We start from the raw sequence: 23,052 nt of genomic DNA, 5'->3' as shown, positions 1-23,052 counted from the left end.
GGCAAAGTGGTTGAGAATCTGCCTGCCAATGCAGGGGACACGGGTTCGAGCCCTGGTCTGGGAAGATCCCACACGCTGCGGAGCAACTAGGCCCGTGAGCCACAACTACTGAGCCTGTGCGTCTGGAGCTTGTGCTCCGCAACAAGAGAGGCCGCGATAGTGAGAAGCCAGCACACCTCGATGAAGAGCTGCCCCCGCTTGCCGCAACTAGAGAAAGCCCTCGCACAGAAACAAGACCCAAACACAGCCAAACATAAAGAAAGAAAGAAAGAACTGAGTTAAAAATTTAATTCACTACTGTAGTTAGGTGGTGAGACATGTGACTACTCAGCAGGTTTTCTATTTCCCCTCATATTCCACAAGGTAAGTCTAAACTTAAGGCCAGACCTGGTAGCCCTACTCTTAATATTTCAATAACATTAAATTAAAAAAGGAAAAAAAGTTTACCAATTTTCTTTGGATAGCCCATCAACAAACAAAATAAAACAAAAATCTTTTCAAAACACGAAAACAATCTCACCTAAAGTGAACTCCAATGCTTGCTTGCTACTTTAATCAGGTTACCTAGAACACTGAACTCTTTAAGATATTACTGTAGAGCAAACTTTATCTTCAATTCCTCTTTGATGAAGAGCTGAACAGTTATATGTCTCCTGTCCTTCCTCATACATTCTTACACACAAACACAGTCGTGCTTACTGTATAACTTCTGATTTTCAAAATTGGAGTTACACTCCTGATCTTATTACCTAAAATACGAACAACGATTCTAGATTATCTCTAGGAATAACGTTGGCATGTAATTGTCAACTATGTAATAAATATATTAAAATATCTGGAAATTTCCCAAATTGTCTAAATTTTCCACCGGTTATTTTACTGTACTTTTCATTAACTCATATTCAAAAAATGAATTAATAATAACTCTTGAACAAATACATATTTTTTTCTAAATACTCAAATCATTCTTTTATTCATTTATTAATTACCCATCTCTACTGCTGCACAGGAAAATATAAGGCTTTTTGGCAGCTTAGGGAATAGTAATATTTTTTAAATAATAGTGTTATATTTTGATTGAAACAAGTCAAACAACTGTCACTATCATAAGTAAGATGTGGTGTAAGCTCACTCAATAGACAAGGTATGTTTAAATGTGGCATAGTTTGACAAAATAACTCCTTTTTAATTTTTTAATAGTATTGATGTTAATGTGGAAATAAATAAGAGAACTCTTTAAAGACTAATTTTATGTGTGAAAAGATTCTTCAAATAGCACATATTTTGGAATAACATAATTTAAGTATCATAAAAATTTGAAGATAAATTTATTCAATTTTTCTTTAATATAATCAGAGAAAAATCACGAAGAAAACACAATGCTTCCTAGGCAAGTTTTAACTAGATCATGTTATTTTTAGATTCCTAATTTCAATCATTCAATTTTTCTCTATCTGTTCCATTTCCAAAAATCTTCCTCCTATCATTATTTCCATGCAAGTAGCAATTTAGTCAAATATCCTGCCCTTCAATAAGAAGACTATCTTTGAAAGAAAAAAAGGTAAAAATGTTGATGAAGGAATCTATAAATTCTGAGCAATTTGCATTTACCATTATGTCATCAATTCTATAGCAATCATGTTCAAAATAAATAACATAATCAACACTCCTTTCTTCATCCAAAATATCCCAATTTTAGCTCATGTCTAGATAACTATGAAGCTACTTCTAACTTAAAATTATATATTTTATGTCCACTGTAAATAAAAGAAGCATATAATTTTAATAACCTGACAATATTAATCTTATCTGTTTCTTAATATTTTAAGGGAATACTTCTAAAATATTTCAGATTCCAATATCAAGAAACATCAACACTGTGTGGACTCAAACGCACACAAAGTCAATAGATATTTTGATGCAAAATATATAGATCATATTAATTTACATTAAATTAATAGTTCAAACTCCTTTCTCTCACTGTGATATAATTACTAATTCGTGCATTTTGGTTACAGGCACATATGGCAAAATTCACAATTAGAATCCCTGTACCAAAACTCTGAACTATATGAATTGAAAAGATATCAGTGGGATTGCAAGGACCAGTTTACAAAACAAATTCCCTCAAAGTGTTTTTTGTAGCAAGATGATAATTTAAGTTGTTAGCAATTACCTATTTCCAACCTTAGGGGGAAAAAATCACTGATGTTTTTAAAGCATTATGAGAACGAATTACTAATGGAATTTAGTGAGTTACTCAATAAAAGAAATCAAAACTGGATCAATACATTAGATACGTTTTTCGAAAATAAGGGATTATACAAAAAGCTAGATTAGTGGAACTAGATATAATGGTTTGTGTATTTACTGAGCTGTAACGAAAGTGAAAGTTAGGGTATTATTGCAGAGATTTGATGATATGGTCCACTGTTCACCTAAGACCACAAAACATAGCATTCTTAAACCTGCTTCATATCTCAGTTTTCAGTCACTGAGCATTTCCTTCGAGCGTACTTCTGTTCAGCTGAGATATAGTCAGACTGCATTTACAATATCTGTACATAAAACAAGGGAATCGCAGGGCATCATTTCTCATAAAATGAATAAATAGTATATATTTCAATGCCTTTATAATGTTCCTCAATGTAATATACACTGGAGAAACCATACACCCATATGTGTGTGTCTATTATATTGATAATAAGAGTACATTTGCTATTTTATATATTTTCCTTACCAGTCAAGTTCTTCAATCCAAGTTCTTGAAGTCCAAAGTTTCCATCTTTTCTGTAGTTTAAAAATATTGCCAAGGCATATCGATCTTCATAAAGTTTTGTCCCACGAATAATGCGTAAATTCTCCAGAGGCAGATAGCGAAACTGATTAAGAGCCACCAACACGTAGCCTGTGACTTCTCTTATAGACTGAAAAGACACAAACAATTGCCTGTGTTAAATAATTAAAAACTGTTTTTCAGTATGTTTATGTAGTCATTTAGATAAAAATGAGTTATTTAATTCCAATTTTCAGCTTTTAATTGAATACACTAATTTCCATATTATACTATAAATAATTGCCTTGACACACAAGAACACAAGGGTTAGAATCTCATTTGAAGAATTGGTTGTATTTTTTTAAAAGTCATGAATGTGTTTATAGTAAAAAGAATGAATTTTATTGTATGAAGCATTCCTCATATTTGAGATCTGAATATAATGAAAGGAGTAAAGATCTCATTCTCCGACAGACTAAAATGAGGTAAGAACACATAACCATCAATCAAACTTTATATTTAATAAAAACAAATTGGTAAGCTTATCACAAATAAAACAAAGATGCCTTAGTTTGTAGACTGTAGACTGTGGGACAGATTTCAAGCTGCTATATTAGTGTTTAAATCTATAGTTATCAAAGAACAATTGCCTTATACATCTCTGGCGAATATATGCATATATTTATATATAAAAATATGCATTAGATACTGATTATGGTTTCTAATTTGATTACAACCACAATTTTTATTTTGACTGTTTATTGTTTAAATGTAGTTGTCTATGATATAAGTTAATTACTTAAAGGTTTGTGAGACATTTTAAAGCAAAAAAAAATCACAAAAAAGGCTTTAGCCTTCATCTAAAGCTATAGATTTTAGTAAAATGCAAATAATGACAGCAGTGGATATACATCTTATTTTTTTAATTAAACGTAATTCAAAAGTGCTCAAATATTTGATATTATTTAATGTCAATTTCATGCTATTTTAGATCTCTTAATTTCAGATGTCCCAATGCTCAGTCCTTGGTCCTCTCTTCTATCTACTCTTCCCCCCCTTGTCTTACCCAATTTTAAGGTTGATGATCTCCAAACTTTTACATCCAAACTCTCTCCTAAGCTCCAGACTCATAACCAAGCCTACTCTGCATCTTCACTTGGATGCCTCATAGGCTTCTCAGATACACCTTCCCAAGACTGAACATCTATCTTCTTTCCCCATCCTCCTAACAGTCTTGGTCATCTTAGTTGATGTCAATCCATCCTTCCTGTTATTCAGGCCAAAGTCTTGGGATCATTCTTTACTTCCCTTTCCCACACCAAATGCAATTCATCCTATTTGTTCTATCTTTAAAAGGATTAGCAATTCAACCACTTAGGGCATCCACTGGTACCCTCTGAGCCACCGTCATTCTTCATCAAGATTACTGTAACGGGTCTCCATGTTTCTACGCTTGATCCCTTTTGGTGTATTCTCAGTTAAGGCTAGCCCTGATGTTTTTAAAACATAGATCAAATCATGACACTTCAATTCTTAAAACTGAAATGCCTCCCAAATCACTCAGGGTAACAGTCAAAGTTCTTTCAAGGATGAGTCAAAACCTATATCTGTGTTGTCCAGTAGAGCAACCACTAATCATACGTGGCTACTAAACAACTGAAATGTAGCTCGTACGAACTGAGATGTGTTGTCCGTGTAAAATACACTCTGGATTTCAAAGATTGCATGTTGAAATGAAAACATTTTAGATAAACTGATTTTTACTAGATGCATTATTAAAGTTGATTTTTACCTGTTTCTTTGTATCTTTTTTTGTGGCTACATGAAAATTTTAAATTACATTTTTATGGCTCTCATTGTATTCCTACTGGATGGTGCTACACTGTATGATCTGGTCATCATTCTTTTTCTGACTTCTCTTTTTAACTCTACACCTTGCTCGCTCTTTCCAGATTTGCTGGTCTCTTTGTTGTTCTTTCAACATGCTGAGAATTGTCCTACCTCGAGGTGCTCACTGTACTTTTAAGGGCCTGAGCATCTCTCCCTCTTATTATCTTCTTGGCTGATTTCCTCACTGCCTTCAAGTTTTTGCTCAAATCTACCTTCTCAGTTGAGGCCAAGCCTGACTGATCTATTTAACATGGCAACCCTCCCATCTTTCCTTGCTCTAATTTTTATTGTTTCTACAGTACTTCTCACACGCTAACAAAATATATAGCTTATATATTTACTACATTTAGTATTTATAGTCTTTTTCTCTATTTCCCAGAATATAAGCACTATAAGGGCAAACATTTTAATTTGTTCACTCATGTTTCCCAGGGGACCAGAACAGTGCTAGTACTTAGTAAGAAACCAACAAATGTTTGCTGAACACTCTGGCTCTTCTCTGGCCATACCTTCACCACTAGGTAGTCTACGGAGTCCAGAGGAGTACCCACCCGCAGCCTGCAATGCCCTCTTCTAGACAGATCATGCTCCAAACCCCTGTGAACCCAGAATTCCATTCCTCAAAAGCCACCCCCCACACCCGAGTACAGGGCCTGTAATATCATCTTTCCCAGTTCTGTTCTGTCCCCCAGACCACAGACTGTGCCACCAATTTGCATACAGTTAAGAAAGATGGATGGTCCAGGTGCAGATGTTTAAGGGGAGAGTGTATGGATCCTGGATGTGTGGACTAGAGTGTCCATTCACTTGTGTGCAAGACCTCTCACAAAACTGGATAGAACTAGGTGAAGGAGGGGCTGGAAGCTGGAGGCCATCTCTTTCTATGCCACCATATTCCTGAGGAGTCCAAAAATTCTAACATTTCACTTGGCTTTCCAGGTTGTTATAAAGATACATCCATCAAAATGGGAGGATAGAACTTATTTTATTGAATAATATTTGCTTGATTTATAATAAACAATAAGCCCCACAGTATGTAGGCCTCCATGTATATTGTCCCAGGTCCACAATTCTTTTTTTTTTAAAATTAATTTATTTATTTATATTTTTGACTGCACGTGGGCTTTCTCTAGTTGCAGCGAGCAGGGGCTACTCTTCACTGCGGTGCGCGGGCTTCTCATTGTGGTGGCTTCTCTTGTTGCAGAGCATGGGCTCTAGGTGCGCAGGCTTCAGTAGTTTTGGCTCACGGGCTCTAGGGCGCAGGCTCAGTAGTTGTGGTGCACGGGGTTAGTTGCTCCGCGGCATGTGGGATCTTCCCGGACCAGGGCTCGAACCCATGTCCCCTGCATTGGCAGGCAGATTCTTAACTGCTGCGCCACCAGGGAAGGCCCCAGGTCCACAATTCTTAAGGATAAACATGCTACCACTCATCATCGTGATGAGTAGAATGCTAATAGAGCAAAGGTGGCAACAAAGAGGCAAGGGACACATGAAACTACTCATGTCTGGCATCAAATTGGGAACTCTATGTCACAACGGGAATTCCTGAGACACTGAGCATTTTGGATTGAAGAGATGAATGCTCTGGGGAATGGGAAGAGGGGTTAAAGATCAGCAGTGGCATGCATTGTTTGCATGCTACAATTTGTTTTAAAATCACACTTGCCTGGAATAGTGGAGCCCTGGAGCCCTAGATCCCTACAAGTTCTCCTTCAACCACTGTTCCAATGATTGTGCTGTTATCCCTTTGAGTTCTTAAAAGAGAGATCATAAACAATTTCTAACATCATTTGGTCTAAAAAGTAAAATTATTTCATTCATTATAAAAATAATTTATTTTTTTGGCTTATATATAATTATTATCAGCTGCTCTAGGTTACAATAATAGCACTATAATAAATGTTGGGGCAGAGGATATATTATCAATCCTTTGTCTAAAAACATATTATAATATCCATCATTCTTCCTAACAAACTCACCATTAGCTCTAACTTCACCTAAGAAGTGGATCTTTTTAACAAAAACTGTAAAAATCTATTGGCTTATCTTAGGATAGAAGGTCACATTGATGGGATTATCAGAGAAAACACAGGTGAAGCGCACTCAGGAAAATGAAGAGGTTTATGAGCAAAGACACAATGTCAGTAGGCAATTCTGCAGTGTTTATTAGAGGGATAAATTCTTTTTAGCTATTAATTGATACAGATGCACCATTTGGCATGGTTTTTGGACCACACATTAGCAGAGGCTACAAATAACCTGCAAATAATAAAGCCTTTAGTATAAAAAGTGTTATGGATATAAGCCAAGAACAATGGTGAAAATATAGAGAAAAATCAACTAATCATAGAAGAGGATGCTCCAAGTGCCTTTAGCTACATGAGAAAGTAAAATATAACTAAGAGCATCTTTGTTTTCACATAGTATTTAATGTATAAATATTTGAATTAATTGCATTGTAAAATGTATGTACTCCTCATTCCAGAGTGTGCATTAAAGTATTCTTAGAAACATTTTTGTTATCTTCATAAAAGGTCAGGTTAATAGCAACAGCTACTCCCTTGTCCAGATTCTGGGACAGGAGGGATTTACTGTTTTAATTGAGATTCTTGTGTCTAAAATGAGTTTCTTTCATTACCTATTCTGCTTATTTATTACCCTCTGGTCTTGCAAAATAATGCATGTAACTTAACCATTACCTTAACAAATAATCCTTTTGCAGTGGGAACTCTGGGCATCATGATGTGTTAATGCTGAGAAAGCATATGTTCAAACCATTTTGAACAAAGCCGCCCATGAGTAGGTGATATGTAATTCATTCATGATGAATTATTTGCTAATAATGATGGTGAAGATCCTATTCACTCATCCCACATACCACTAACTCCTACACAGCAAATAATGTAAATATTAAGAAGAAAAAGATTATAGCAAATCCCTCAACCCAAGATTTATATCTGGAGGGGCTCATGGAATCAAAGAATTTTGAAAGAATTATGGGAGATGAATATAAAATTCTTATATTCAAAAGCCACAAATATGCCTTGTTTTGTCCTCCTAAGTTTTCTGTTTTCCGGAATTCAGAGCCACATTCTTGTAGGTACTCTTAAAACCTTTCTGGGAACAAATATCTTGAAACATCTCAATGGGAAACTCCACTGCAGATAACATGAGCTACCAGGCATACTGATTGCAAATAAAATTACAGGAAGCAACTTAGTAATGGCAGGATTTCTTAATAATGAAAAAGGGTCAGTAACATGCTTATGAGTTAATATCGGCAGGTCACTAAGAAATCTGGGTAAAAAGTCAAGAGATACCTAACGGTCAATTAAGCTTACAATGTCTGATTAGGTCACATAATCATGTTAGTTATCCATTGTTCCTTTCTTTTCAGCCATTAGAAAGAATGTGAGCAGCACAAGACTTTTAAATGTCTCAAAATTTTTTATAAAAATAAAAACAAGTTTTAAGCATATGGACTTATCTGTGGAAAGTATAATGGTAAGAAATATGGGCTCAACTACTAGGCAAAGCCGGGCTATGCTTTCTAACTTTGTGGTGTTGATCAAAATGTTTATCCTCTCTGAGCCTCAGTTTCTTCATCTTTAAAAAATAAATAGCAATACCTCTCTTATAAAGGTGTTATAAGGATTAGAAGATATAAGACAAATGTCTGTAAGAGTGCAGCAACTGCTAGCTATTACAAACACTGTTATCTCTGTTAATAGCCAAGGCAGACAAACTATCTGTGGACAATCGGAGTTGAAGACAAAAATATTTATAAGAACCATTGCTTTTAACCTCTTTGTTGTGTGATCTTCAGTATGTTTACATTTTGCCTCTTCAACTTGCAATTTATTCCTAAATTATTGAATTTGTTCCTTATATTGTTTCTGTGTATGTTATAGCCCTTAGTACAGACCCTGGCACTGAAAAGAGATTCAATAATGACTGTTGAATTAAAAAGGAGAATGCAATGTTTAAGTTCTTCTTAGATATTGTTTTCCATCGAAAATGATTTTATGAACGTTCTGATAATAAAAAAAAAATTCTTTGAACAACACAATCATGACTTGTGTCCAAGGACCACAGTGGTAAGTAGAAATCATCAGAATACACCAGAAAAGAGAAAACCCTGGCTCTGGTTCTGGTTCAGTATGGCTAGTCCCAGGAAACTGCCTATTTTGTCAAATGAAAACTGAATACCCACCTACAGACATATTTCTCTTTGTGGTGCAAGCTGCTGCTGACTAAGACTGATTGATTGCCATTGTCAATGTACGCTTCCACAGCTACTTTGTTCAAGGAGTGAATACCATTGACGATCATTAAACTTTTAAATGCTTCAAAACTCTTCTAATCCAAGGGACAATTTGTTGTCCATGGCATTTGATGATGGAAATCAAAAGAAATGGAAAAATGAAAGAAATCTGACCAACTTCTCATACCATATTAGCAATAAGCTTAGAAAAAAATGCCTGGTTTGTTCTGAAGGACAGAAATTCATAACCATTTTTCCCACATAATATTTTAAGAAAAAAATGTTAAATCTGCAGTTATAAACTTCCCAGTATTTTCAGTGGGTGTCGTTCAACCAAAGATTGAAGAGATTGTACTGCTGCACTGGGCTTTCCATTTACCTTCAGATCATTCCAGAAAAATCAGTCTTTATTATTTCTAAATCTCTATTGCGTTTCACAACTCTTATAACCACTGTTCATTTTTTTTGTATTTGAAACAATTCTCTTATTCTTTAATTACAGTTGATTTTCTCTAATTTTGTACTTAGTGGGAATAGCGAATAGTTCCTTAAATGTTCCTTCATGTACCTTAAGATTCAACTGATTGCAGTACCTCACAATTTCTGAATATTTAATCAGTGTTTAGGGAAAATTTTACACATATTAAAATCAACAATACATTCTTGGCTAAATGTGTAAAACACTGTTTTCTAGATTTTTTCCTACTCAAATTATACATCAATTCCTTGTTATTTTTCTTTAGTATAGGCACCTTTGAAAATATACCTATTCACTTTTGTCAAGACTTTCTGTAGCAAGTCAAAATAGTTCTGAATTCCTATCTTCTACTCCAGTGCCTTATGCACTCATACCCAATTAGGTATTATCCACAAGTAATACTAACATATTACATTAGTCAAGATGTACACAAATATAATAGTGATTACTTATGATCAGTAGACTTGAATTAAATAAATCTGTAGTATCACAGAGAATAGTGGGGAGCAGAGAACTATGGGAATGGGGGATTGGGAGAAAAACCCCCTCTGCTTGTAATGACTGCAGAATTTATGTGTTCTCTGACGGTGACAAACGTAGTAGCAAATTGTAGCCTCTCTGACAGTAGGGCTTTCCATTAAGTTTCCCTAGGCAATTAATTTCTGTCTCTGCCCTTACAGCAAACCTGGGAATTTCTAAAGCAGAGAATATTCTTAACTATGATAAGATATTAAGAAATTTACCACAAAAAATTAGTAAGCATATAGCAACCATTACATATTCCAGTTGCATAGAGATAGAAATTGACTGTCAAATATCTAACTCACATGTGAAACCTCCAAACATTATAGAGTATTTGGCTTTAGAATCTTGCTTTCAGTTTTCCCACTTTCCTTAAAAATCCAATGATTAGACCACACTGGCAAGCAGGAGCTCAAAGTCTGATCTAATTAGATTTGGGAAAATAGAGTAACGCAAAATGTCAGGTACCTGACTGTGGTAGATTTAAATTCATCATTTTACACAGCATGAAACAACACTCAAGGGACAGAGAATCTAATCCAGTTCTTCCCAGCAAAACTGCAATCTTTCAGCTATTACCAGCCAGTCTCTTATGTGGTAGTACTGCTACCAACCCTACTCTCTAAGAAATCTACAGGCTATTCATTCATCACTGGCCACCTAGCCAGCTTTCAACTCATGACTTCCTTGCATTGAATACCATAGTTCCATTGAAAAGAGAACTACTTATCTCACCTCTCTCAAAGTAATCATCTTTTTTTTTGTCCTCTATATCTTTCTTAGCTGGCCAGAGGGTTTTTAATAATCCCCCTTCAGATCTACATTCCCAATTGGTCCTTCATCTCCTGACCTTATCTCGGCTATACTGTCATATCATAGACATTTTACACTAGAATTAGATTGTACAAATTAAATTGGGAGCTTTTGTAAATCCATTTACATAATCACACACAAATCTCAATTTTAAGTGTCTATATTTCAAAAAGAAAATCTGTACTGTTAAAATTTCCATCATCTCTAATTTAAAAATATTTTTCCCATGTGTTTATACAGGTTGGATTATATTTTTAAACCTCAATTCCAAATTGGCATTTTAATACTCCTTTATAATTATCTAAAATATAGTATTAAGATTTAGTGTTTCTGGATCAAGATGGTGAAGTAGGAAAATCCTGAGTTCACCTCCTTCCATGGACACACCAAAGCTACAAATATATACACAAAAATTATCTCTCAAAAATACCTGAAGGCTAGCAGAACAGGTTTTCTACAACTAAAGATACAAAGAAAAGGACACACTGAGATGGGTATGAGGGGCAGAGATGCGGTCTGATTAGAACTCTCACTGTTGGTGTGGCCACACACAAGTAGTGGGATATCAAAACCATGAAGGTCCCCCTGAGGAGCAAGGAGGCTGAGCCCATAAGGCTCCCCAGGCTGTGGAGCTTGCACTGGGAAGACACCATAACATCTGGCTCTAAAACCCAGCAGAGCTTATATCTGAAAGAGCAGGAGGGCTGTGGGAAACTGAGACTCTACTCTTGAAGGGATTGCACACACACACCATGGCAAACTAAAACCAAAATCCTACAACACATACACAAAAAATAAATTAAAAGAAATGCAAATACAGCACTAAAGAGAGTCCACAAATCACAAAGGAATAGGACAAGAGAAGAAGAACGGAACAGAGAAGAACTACTAAAACAATCAGAAAACAATTAACAAAATGGCAAGAAGTATACTTATCAATAATTATGTTAAGTACAAACAGACTAAATGCCCCAATCAAAAGACATAGGTGGCTGACTGAAGAAAAGAACAAAACTAACAAACAACCCCCCCCCAACAAATAAAACAGTACCCATATATGTGCTGCCTATACAAAATTCACTTCAGATCTAAATATACATACACACAGACTAAAAGTGAAAGGATGGAAAAAAGATATTCCATGCAAAGGAAAACAGAAATAAAGCTAGAATAACAATATTTATATTAGACAAAATACAACTTAAAACAAAGACTGTAACAAGAGACGAGGAAGGGCATTACAAAATGATAAAAGGCTTGGGCTTCCCTGGTGGCGCAGTGGTTGAGAGTCCGCCTGCCGATGCAGGGGACGCGGGTTCATGCCCTGGTCCGGGAAGATCCCACATGCCGTGGAGCAGCTGGGCCCGTGAGCCATGGCCGCTGAGCCTGCGCGTCCGGAGCCTGTGCTCCGCAACGCGAGAGGCCACAACAGTGAGAGGCCCGCGTACCGCAATAAATAAATAAATAAATAAAATAAATAATAAAAAAAAAAGAACAAAGCTGAAGGTATCATGGTCCCTGACTTCAGACTATACTACAAATCTACAGTCATTAAAACAATATTGTTCTGGCACAAAAACAGACATATAGATCTATGGTACAGACTAGAGAGCCCAGAAATAAACCCATACATCTATGGTCAATTAATTTATGACAAAGGAGGCAAGAATATAAAATGGAAAAAAGACAGCCTCTTCAATAAGTGGTGGTTGTAAAACTGAACTACATGTAAAATAATGAAATTAGAAAATTTTCTTACACCATATACAAAAATGAACTCAAAATGGATTAAAGACCTAAATATAAGACCGGAAACCATAAAACTCCTAGAAGAAATCATAGGCAGAATATAAATCTCTGACATAAATTATAGCAATAATTTTTTGGGTCTGTCTCTTAAGGCAAAGTAAACCAAAGCAAAAATAAACAAATGGGACCTAATTAAACTTAAAATCTTTTGCAAATAAAAGGACACCATAAACAAAACAAAAAGACAATGTAGGTTGAATGGGAGAAAATTTTGCAAATGGTATGATCGATAAGAAGTTAATATCCAAAATATTTAATCAGTTCATACAACTCAATATCTAAAAAACAAACAGCTCGATTAAAATAAAACAATATGGTAGAAGACCTGAACAGACATTTTTCCAAAGAGATATAAATGGCCAAAAGGCACATGAAAATATGTTCAACATTGCTAATCATCAGAGAAATGCAAATCAAAACAACAGTGAGATATCATCTCACACCATCAGAATGACTCTAATCAAAAAGTCTACAAATAACAAATGCTGGCAGGATGTGGAGAAAAGGGAACCCTTGAACACTGTTGGTAGGTATGTAAATTGGTACAGCTGCTATGGAAAACAGTATGGAGGTTCCTCAAAAAAGTAAAAATAGAATTATCATAAGATCAAGCAGTTCCACTTCCAGGTATATACCTGAAGAAAACACAAACACTAATTTGAAAAGATACAGGCACCCCAACGTTCATAGCAGGACTATTTACAATAGCCAAGATATGGAAGCAACCTAAGTGTCCATCAACAGATGAATGGATAAAGAGCATGTGGTATATATGGAATATTACTCATTCATAAAAAGGAATACAATTTGCTATTTGCAAAAACATGGATGGACCTAGGGGGTATTATGCTAAATGAAATACGTCAGACAGAGTAAAACAAATACTGTATGTTATCAGTTATACATAGAATCTAAAAAAAAAAAACACAAATGAATGAATATAACAAGACAGAAGCAGACTCACAGATAGAGAACAAACTAGCGGTTACCAGTGGGGAGTGGGAAATGGGGAGGGGAAAGATAAGAATAAAGGATTAAGAGGCACAAGCTGCTATGTATAAAATAAACGTTACAAGAATACAGCACAGGGAATATAGCCAATATTTTCTAATAACTTTAAATGGAGTATAATCTATTAAAAATATTGAGTCACTATGTTGTACACATGAAACTAATATAATATTAGTAAATTAACTATACTTCAATTAAAAAAGTACTGTTTATCAGCACTTTCATACATCTGAGACTACACATGAATCAAAGCGCTGTAATATTTATTTATATTGTATGTGTGATGTGTATGTTCCTCCACAGAGAACCAAACTGGTTAGGTCCATGCAGCCCAATGTTTAAATTTGGGTGCTGCAGTCTGACAGATTTTAGTTTGACTCTTGTCTCCATTAATTATTGACCTTGTACAAGTTAGCTAATCTTAATTTCTCTTCTGAAATACAGGACAAATTTCGGCTAAATGCTTCAAAGTTGAAGATCTTCAAAAGATGATCAATGTCCTCATCATGTTATTGTTAGTTCAATTATACAAAAGTTACAAATATTTTGTGTAGTTTAGGAATGTGCACAAATAATATGCAAGCAAATATATGTCTGATATTAAAGTTGATTAATTAAACAACTGGTGCTACACAGTGCATAAAGTTGTGGGCTCCAGCCAGACTGCCTGTTACGGTCTGAATTAAGACCCCTCAATTCTATATGTTGAATACCTAACTCCCAGTATATTAGAATGTGATCGTACTTGGAGTATGGTCTTTAAAAAGGTAATTAAATTAAAGTGATGTCATTAGGGTAGCACTAATCCAATCACTGGTATCCTTACATGAGGAGAAATTTAGGACACAGACACACATGTAGGTAACAATATGGGAAATGACATAAAGAGAAGACAGTCATCTATAAGCCAACGAGAAAACCAGTAAAAAACAGCCCGGCTGGCAACTTGATCACAGATTTCTAGCCCCCAGAACAGTGAAAAAATAAATTTCTGTTCTAGCCACCCTGTCTGTGGTATTTTGTTATGGCAGCTCTAGCAAACTAACACACTTCCTAAATTCACATTCTAGCATTTAGCAGTGTTATACTGTGTAAATGATTTATCCTTCTGTGCCTCATTTTCTTTATCTGTAAACTAGTGATATGAAGTTCCCAAATTCCCAGATTATTTTGAGAAGTAAATCCCTGTAAATTGCTTAAGAAAAGGCCTGGCTTACTGCAGGCTCTCAGTATTAGCTGCCATTGTTTCTTCTGAATACAGAATCTTTTGTCTTCTTTAACATGCTGCCTCTGTTGCACAGCATATATTAAACTCTGCTTCTCTATTTCTAAAGGAATAACTATGTATTACCAAAGTTTAGATGAGAGAAATTCTTGATACCATTTCAATCTACAATTGAGTTACAATACAGTTTTACATTTGAGGTCTTTTTTAAATGCGATTTTTCCCCTCTCAAAATGTAAAGAAGGAATATGGGCCTTCATGAAATGACATGAAAATAGTTGGCTCTCTCGAAAAGCATCTGGGAAATAGCCTTTGAGGATTTAGAAGTTAGAGGTGACTGCTTTTGTGACTGGTCTGTTGTTATTTTTAAATGAAAAGGGTTAGCAATTTCAGAAATAGTAGAGCCAAAGTATCAGGCTTGAATTTGACAAGACTGCCAATATACACTTTACTAACTGTGTAAATATTTGCTGGAAAAGAAAAGGCTTAATTTATAAAGAATAAATACTTGCTGGAGTCATCTCTTCCAAAGACAACAAGGTCTTATGTTACGTACAATGTTCTTAATATTCACTTCAAACAAACACAGCAGGTATTCTATAGATATCTGTAGGTACAGTAAGGACTACAGACATGATATGAACTGAGATCAGGGGTCTTGAGACTAGGTACTAAAATGTTTTTCTTGTTTAGTATCCTTTTGCAAGTCAAAACTTTCTAAGTGGGTATTAACTATTCCTGATAATTATATTAATTCATATTTATTCAGTGTTTTCTGTATGTGAAACATTTTTATAGGCCTTATACCATTTCCTGGTCACATCAACTCTTTAAGTACTATTATCTCCATTTTACAGATGAAGAAACTAGAGTTAAATGATATGCCCAAAGGAACATAGACAAAAAAAGTGAATAAGGAAATATTAAAAACAACAACAACAACAAAGATTTGTCTTATTCCAGAGCTCTAAAATTCCAGTCATTTTAGATATAGCCTTTAAAAAATACACCTTCTTTTCAAATTTTTTGGAGCAATTTCAGATTCTGGATCTGGAGCAAGAACTTTATAAGATGACTCGAAACATCACATTATATCAGGTAGTGAGGATGTTATCACAAATTACTATGACCAGGTCAAAAGGGTTTAAGAACCAATTGAAAGAGATCCTTCCCAGCTACTGACTGGGGAATTTGAATTCCAAAAATGATAATAATAATAGCAAATGATTGAGTTCCATGAAACACATTTAAATCTATGAGATCATAATAATATTAAATTAAATTAATTAGTCACCTTTGGACAGTAATATATGAGTTGTAACACTGGGTAACCAAATACTAGATTTAAGGCATGTATTTATAAAGTATTCCAACTAATGAATAAGAAAAAAGTCAAAATGAGTATTAATCAGTATTGGTTTATTAATTGTAACAAATATACCATACTAATATAAGATGTTAACAATACTGGAAACTGAGTGTAATCTATATGGAAACTCTTTGTACTTTCTTTACAACTTACCTACGCATCTAAAACTGCTAAAAATAAAATTTATTTAAAAAATTAAAGCATTATTGCTCTGATTTTTTTTTTTTTTTTTTTTTTTTTTTTTTTGCGCGGGGCGTGAATTAATGTTTCTAGGTATTTAACATCAGTGGCTGGTCACTGCAAATGATATCACAGTAATAGAGAAAATTAATAGGAGGCAATTCTGCATGGTTCTTCTGCATGTATATCAGCTTTTGTTCCAGACTACCTTTTCAGGGATGTGTGTAGCAAACAGCAATGGAATATAATGATAGTTTTCCCCTCCAGGGCAGAAGGCAAATTTGTTAGCAGCCCTCTTTACTATTTTTTAATTGGGGTATAGTTGCTTTACAATGTTGTGTTAGTTTCTGCTGTACAATGAAGTGAATCAACTATATGTATACATATATCCGCCCTCCCTCTTTGATCTCCCTCCCTCCCCCACCCCCATCCCACCCATCTAAGTCACCACACAGCACTGAGCTGAGCTCCCTGTGTTATACAGCAGGTTCCCACTAGCTATCTATTTTACACGTGGTAGTATATACAGATTGAAATTTCCTATGGTCAGCATTCCTCCACTGTGACACAAACCCATTTTGTGTACAATACCTACCTGTGCCCACTTCCCAATCACACCTATGGGAACTGCCCCAGCAGAGAGGGGAAACAATGTAAACAAGAACTGATGCTGACTGCTGTGCCATATAGTCTCAAGTCCTTTGCCAACACGAGTGCCAGGCTAAATCGTTAGCTTGCAAGCAGGTTAAAACCTCAAAACCCTTGACAGTTCTCATAACAACCAGTCATTCTGGGCCTCTAGCTGAACACACCACCACCTATGGTTTCACCAAAGGCATTGAACATGAATGTGATGAAGTCTCTGGATCCAGCTGCTGATTTGGAGGAACTAAAGAGGGCAGAAGAACATGTTGAACTCTATTATGAATAAGCAACAAGAAAACCCAGGTTCTAGAAAATTCTACAGAAAAAAATCATCCAGGCTTGAATGGATAAATTATAAGGGATGGGGACGGGAAGAGGAACCTCTATTTAAAAGTCTTAAAATAAAAAAAAAAAAATTACAAAATTAAACAAAATGTCTAGGGTTGCATACTTCGGTGAATATAAAGAAACACAAAAAAGCAATTTTATAAAAGTAAGGATGGTGGTTACTTTTGTAGAGAAATGGGTTTGAGACTAGGAGGAGGCACATTGTTGAGTTCCTGGGGGTGGCTAGCAAAGTTCTATTTCTTGGTGTAGACTAACAGTTACAAGACTGTATGCCTTTATAAATTCCTGAAACTAGTTTTTGTTTTGTGAAGTTTTCAGTATTTGCATTGTATTTGTAACATAACGGTTATAAAAAGATGTTATTTGATGGTAAACACAAGGAAGCACACAAAGGTGTCTCTTTATGTCTACATATTTTACCACTTGATATCTGAAATTTACGAATCAAGCAATTTCAGATTGCATGATATTCCCTGCTGTCAAATCCTCTCTATTCAGACTCAGGAAATAAATATGTTAATAAGGCACGGTTGTGCAATCTAGGCAGAAAGAATAACATGTCTTATGGCAAAGCGCCTTGAGAGCGTCTGGTGTGTTCACAGGTCTAAAAGTCCCAAACTGAAAATGAGGCCAGGAGGACAGGAGATACAACTGGAAAAAAGCTAATGTAGGAATTCCAAATTTTATCTTCCAGGCAGCAGGGATTTAATGGCACTGTCTACAGGAATGAGGCTGTGATTCGTTTTGTAGAATTATCTACCTGGTTTCAGTGTAAAAATGGGGCAGGATGATGAGAAGCTGGTAGAGACAGAAAAGTAAGGAACTTCTTGCCAAGCAAGAGATGATGGTGGCAGTGAATACAGAATAGCTGGGGATGAGATTCCAGCCATCTTTCTGAGGTGGAATAACAAATACTTCAGTGACTTACTGGATATGGGGATTAAGGAAGAAAATAAAACAGGAAATGACTTCAGTTCTTTTTAGCTTGGGTGATTTAGTAGATGGAGTGATCATTAACTGGGTTAAAGAACAAATTTGTGAATATGTGAACGTTTGGTTTTCTGAAGCTAAATTAAACATATTCTTTGAAAATTCTTTTAAATGATATTATCATTTGCATATCTATTAAATATGATATATTTTTCTGTTTGTTTTTTAACTTAAAAATAAATTATGGGGGCTTCCCTGGAGGCGCAGTGGTTGAAAGTCCGTCTGCCGATGCAGGGGACACGGGTTCATGCCGCGGTCCGGGAGGATCCCACATGCCGCAGAGCGGCTGGGCCCGTGAGCCATGGCCGCTGAGCCTGCGCGTCCGGAGCCTGTGCTCTGCAATGGGAAAGGCCACAACAGTGAGAGGCCCGCTTACCGCAATAAATAAATAAATAAATAAATAAATAATGTTAGCAGCTGTGATTTAATATATATTTATGGTTGTCAGTTTTTATTATTCCTGTATAAATATAAAACAGTGATTCTCAAGCTTTTTGCTCCCCATGGGACATTTGGCAATGTCTGGAGACATTAATAGAGGTCACACTTGGAGTGGGCTGGCATTCTATGGGGAGAGATCTGGGTTGCTAATAAATATCATATATGCACAGGACAACCCTTGTCCACTCCCAAGAAAGAAACTTCAGATCCAAACTGTCAATAGTACTAAGACTGAAAAACCCTGCTACTGATTTATTAATCTGGGGCAACTGTTTAATTTTATTGCTTGTAGGTTTTCTAAAAGTAGTGAAAATTAATAGTGTTCACTAGTGTACTGTTAACCTAATCCATAAAATGCATATACATTATGAAGAAGATTTACATGGATATTCTTATAATAATGTCTATCTTCTTAACCTAAAGTTACCTTTATACATATCTAAAAATACAAGCAGGTAGAAAAATAGATACATAATAGCTCTACAGATATACTGACAGAGGTGGCTGCATGGATGATGGATGGATGGATAAATAAATATCTATTCATATGGGTAAAGTGTACAAAAATAAATGTCTTTCTTTTTTCACCTCATAACCTAATTTATCAGTAGCAAAGCTTTCTATATTAATTTTTTTTAATTCACTGTTAAAAAAGCTTGCCTAATGCAACTCAGGGACATTAAGGCTAAGATGTTATATTTAGAAGCAAATTTATAAACAAAGTCAGCTATTTTTTTTTTTAAGTATTATTTATTTATTTTTGCTGTGTTGGGTCTTCGTTTCTGTGTGAGGGCTTTCTCCAGTTGCGGCGAGCGGGGGCCACTCTTCCTCGCAGTGCGTGGGCCTCTTACTGTCACGGCCTCTCCTGTTCCGGAGCACAGGCTCCAGACACGCAGGCTCAGTAGTTGTGGCTCACGGGCTTAGGTGCTCTGCGGCATGTGGGATCCTCCCAGACCAGGGCTCGAACCCGTGTTCCCTGCATTGGCAGGCAGATTCCTAACCACTGCACCACCAGGGAAGCCCTCAGCTATTTTCTTAATAGACATAATTCTCCTTTCTCTCTGAGAAGGTATCTTTTGCTACAAAAATTATATTTTGTAGTCTCCAGGCTATACTCAGTACCCTCAGTTACTCAGTAACTAACATATATATATATATATATATATATATATATATATATATATATATATATATACACAAAGTAATGTCATCTTGTTAGGAAAACATGAAAAATGAACAGTCTCCTGCTAACTTCTTACATGTGTGGCAGACAAAATATTTATTATCATCGTTTTAGTTATTCTCATTTATTTTATTCCCTTTAAGCCAATAAATAAATATATATGGTGTTTTTCTCTTCTGAGTTAACTTCATCACCTTCCACTTGGGGAAAGATTTGTTAATCACACTAGGTTTGAGCAGTGGTGGCCAACACTGGATTACACTCGCAAGTGCGGCTACCAGTGCATGATATGCTCATTAACACTAGAGCCGTCAATATCTTTTTCATCTCTTAGAGAATGAACGTGGATACTGACTCCTCATTCCAATCACTGTCTTCTTTATCCATACACCAGCGTTATCACAGCACTAATATTTCATATGCACATTAGAACTTATAAAGCCCTTCAACATAAATATCACATTGAACCTTCAATCGGCAACCTCTGAAACAAATCACTAAATTTCAAAAAATATTTTTAGAATTATTTTAAACTCTAAAATGTGTTGAGGCTTTAAGTTCATGAACTATAAGAATCTTAGAAAGGAACTGATATTAATAAAATTACATCATAGGTGACATTTAACACTTTTAAATGACACCACTGGAAAACATTTCACCTCCCTTTCCTAAAACTTGATCTTTTAATCCTACACTAATTTCCTAAAGCAGTCCCCAATCCTAATATCTGATGCAATCTCTACTAGCTAACACATGGATATAAAACTTATAAAATATTCATGCTAAGGTCTGTTTAGCTGACACAGTTACCTCAAATCCCTTGAAGAAAGTGTCAATGTACAAAAAGATGGATATAACAAATTAGGTCCTGGGGATTAAGTTTCTACAGAAGGACATTTTCCTACTGCTCAAATTCACTTCTGCAGCTATTATTCACAACACTACAACTACTACCATTACTACCACTCTTATAATTGATTACATTTATGAGCACCTACTATATAACTGGCACTGTGCTTGATGCTTTTACATAGAATATCAATTTTAATTATTATTATCCCTGTCTTACCTTTCTTTTAAAGACATGTCTAGTTTGATGTGTTCAGTTATACCACAATTCCACCACATAGACTGTCAGCTATACTGCACAAACACAGGCCACTGCTGATTACCTAATTTTTATAATTAATTGCTCCTGCATTACCACAAAATAATTTATTGACACTGACATGCCATGAAAAGGGAAAAGACAATGGGGACAGTGTATGAAAACATTTCGTGCATCAAGAGTTCTATTGCAAATATTGTTATGTGTTCTGACATTAGACCAATATTCTCAGTATTTTACCAAAAAAGTCTGATAAAGATGTTATTATTCCTATAAAATTATATTAGTCCTATAAAAGTATATATCTCACTTGAAAAAGGAAAAAATAGTTTAAATTGACAATAATTTTAATAACTCATAGACATAAATCATCAATATAATCTGTATTGCTCTTAGTTTTTTTAAACTACCATCAAGATATGAGTATGTTATCTTCAAAAAATATTTGTCTGAAATAATCACATTTGAATAAATGCTCTGGTGTTAAAAGGCATTTCCTAAAGTAACAGCTCTACTTTTTTGTTTTACTTCAGAGACTGAAGTAAAAATAAAACAGCTAAAATCAACCAAATTGTTATATACATGAGTTTTTATAAGTGATTAGGTAATTCAAAGCAGAAAATCAAAGACGATACTATTTTCAGAGAAGATTAAAATAAAACCCGAATTGAGGTTCTGAGTAATTGAAGTAACATTGAAACTTGAAAGGAAAATCCCTCTCACAAAGTATAATATCATAAAATTTAAAAAGCTATTGGTTTTCATACGTGTCTATAAACTTAAAGTTATATAAATGCATTTACTTTTATTCATGTATAAAAAACATAAAGTCATGTTTAAGGAAGAAAGGGCAAAACATATTTCTCATCACATTTTATAAATTATTTCAATAAAAAATATTTCAATATTTAACTTATTTTTAAACACTAAAATGGAAAAGATAAAACCACTCAATGACACAAGGCAGATGGGTTTCTTAAAATATTAGAAAATATATTTTACATAAGTGCTTAAATAACATTGGGTGTTTTTTTAAGTCTATTCCTTTCTAAGTATTATATTAAAATTTTGAAAATGCTACTTGAAAAACCAATACCCTCTATTTCTTTCTAAGGGCATTAAGGCTTCAGAACACATTTTGCTCAATTTCATCTGAATTTTATCACACCATTATAGAAAAGACAGAGCAAATGAAGGCTCATAGAGATAAAATGAATTTTAAGGTCATTAGTACTGAAGTTTTGTATAATTTTGTTTGCCTCTCGAAACAAGGTCATGAGCTTTAGGTAGCATAATATGTATTTTTTTTTAAACAGCAATCTCCTGTACAGTGCCTAGCATTATACTTTATATAATATGGTAATTATTCAATATTTATTTCACTGAGTTAAATGGGCTGAAGTTTCAATTTATAGCCCTCAACTTTCTGACACTTAGGGTTCTAAAAGGACAAATGCATGAATGGTTTCTCTGAATGTATTTTAAATCTATAGAAAGACCATTGTTCAAAATCTCAACTTTGTTGAATGTGTTCAGAATAGACCATTCACTTATTTATTCCAAATTCCTTCATTCAGTAAGTATTTAATGAATGCTTGCTAAATGCCAGGTCTAGGCTTTGTTTGGGACTATCTAGATGAAACAAACCAAAAATCTCCTTAAAAGCTTGGCATGTAACAGGGAACTGCAATAAGTACATAAATAGCTGCACTTAATGTAGAAAGTGTTATGTAAATGTGATAGACAGTGATAAAGATCATGAATTCTGAGAATTTTGAGGTGACATATATTAGCAAATTATGATATCATGCAGAGAAAAAAATCAAGTATTTCCAGCTTCCAATCTTTTAATTATCATTTATAAACATGGCAGATAAAATGGAGAATTACCAAAGAAATAGCAACACCTTAAAAATTTATGAGCAAGGCTCTCGGATGATGGGATGATGGCCTAATTAGCTTTACTAAGAAACCAACAGAGAACAACACCCTATGAAAGG

General features: G+C 34.8%; 1 protein-coding gene across 1 annotated transcript in view; it reads right to left on the bottom strand.

The window, feature by feature from the left end:
* Positions 1–23,052, bottom strand: part of ERBB4 (erb-b2 receptor tyrosine kinase 4) — a 675,494-nt gene that overhangs the window by 505,229 nt on the left and 147,213 nt on the right. The window contains exon 2 of the mRNA XM_033859813.2: positions 2,741–2,927. Coding sequence (XP_033715704.2) covers positions 2,741–2,927 — 187 coding nt within the window. The remainder of the gene's footprint in view (positions 1–2,740; positions 2,928–23,052) is intronic.

The sequence above is a fragment of the Tursiops truncatus genome, chromosome 7 (genome assembly GCF_011762595.2).
Source record: "Tursiops truncatus isolate mTurTru1 chromosome 7, mTurTru1.mat.Y, whole genome shotgun sequence".
NCBI classification, from domain to species: domain Eukaryota; kingdom Metazoa; phylum Chordata; class Mammalia; order Artiodactyla; family Delphinidae; genus Tursiops; species Tursiops truncatus.
The sequence above is the reverse complement of the archived record's forward strand: the minus strand, read 5'-3'. Positions and strand labels throughout refer to the sequence as shown.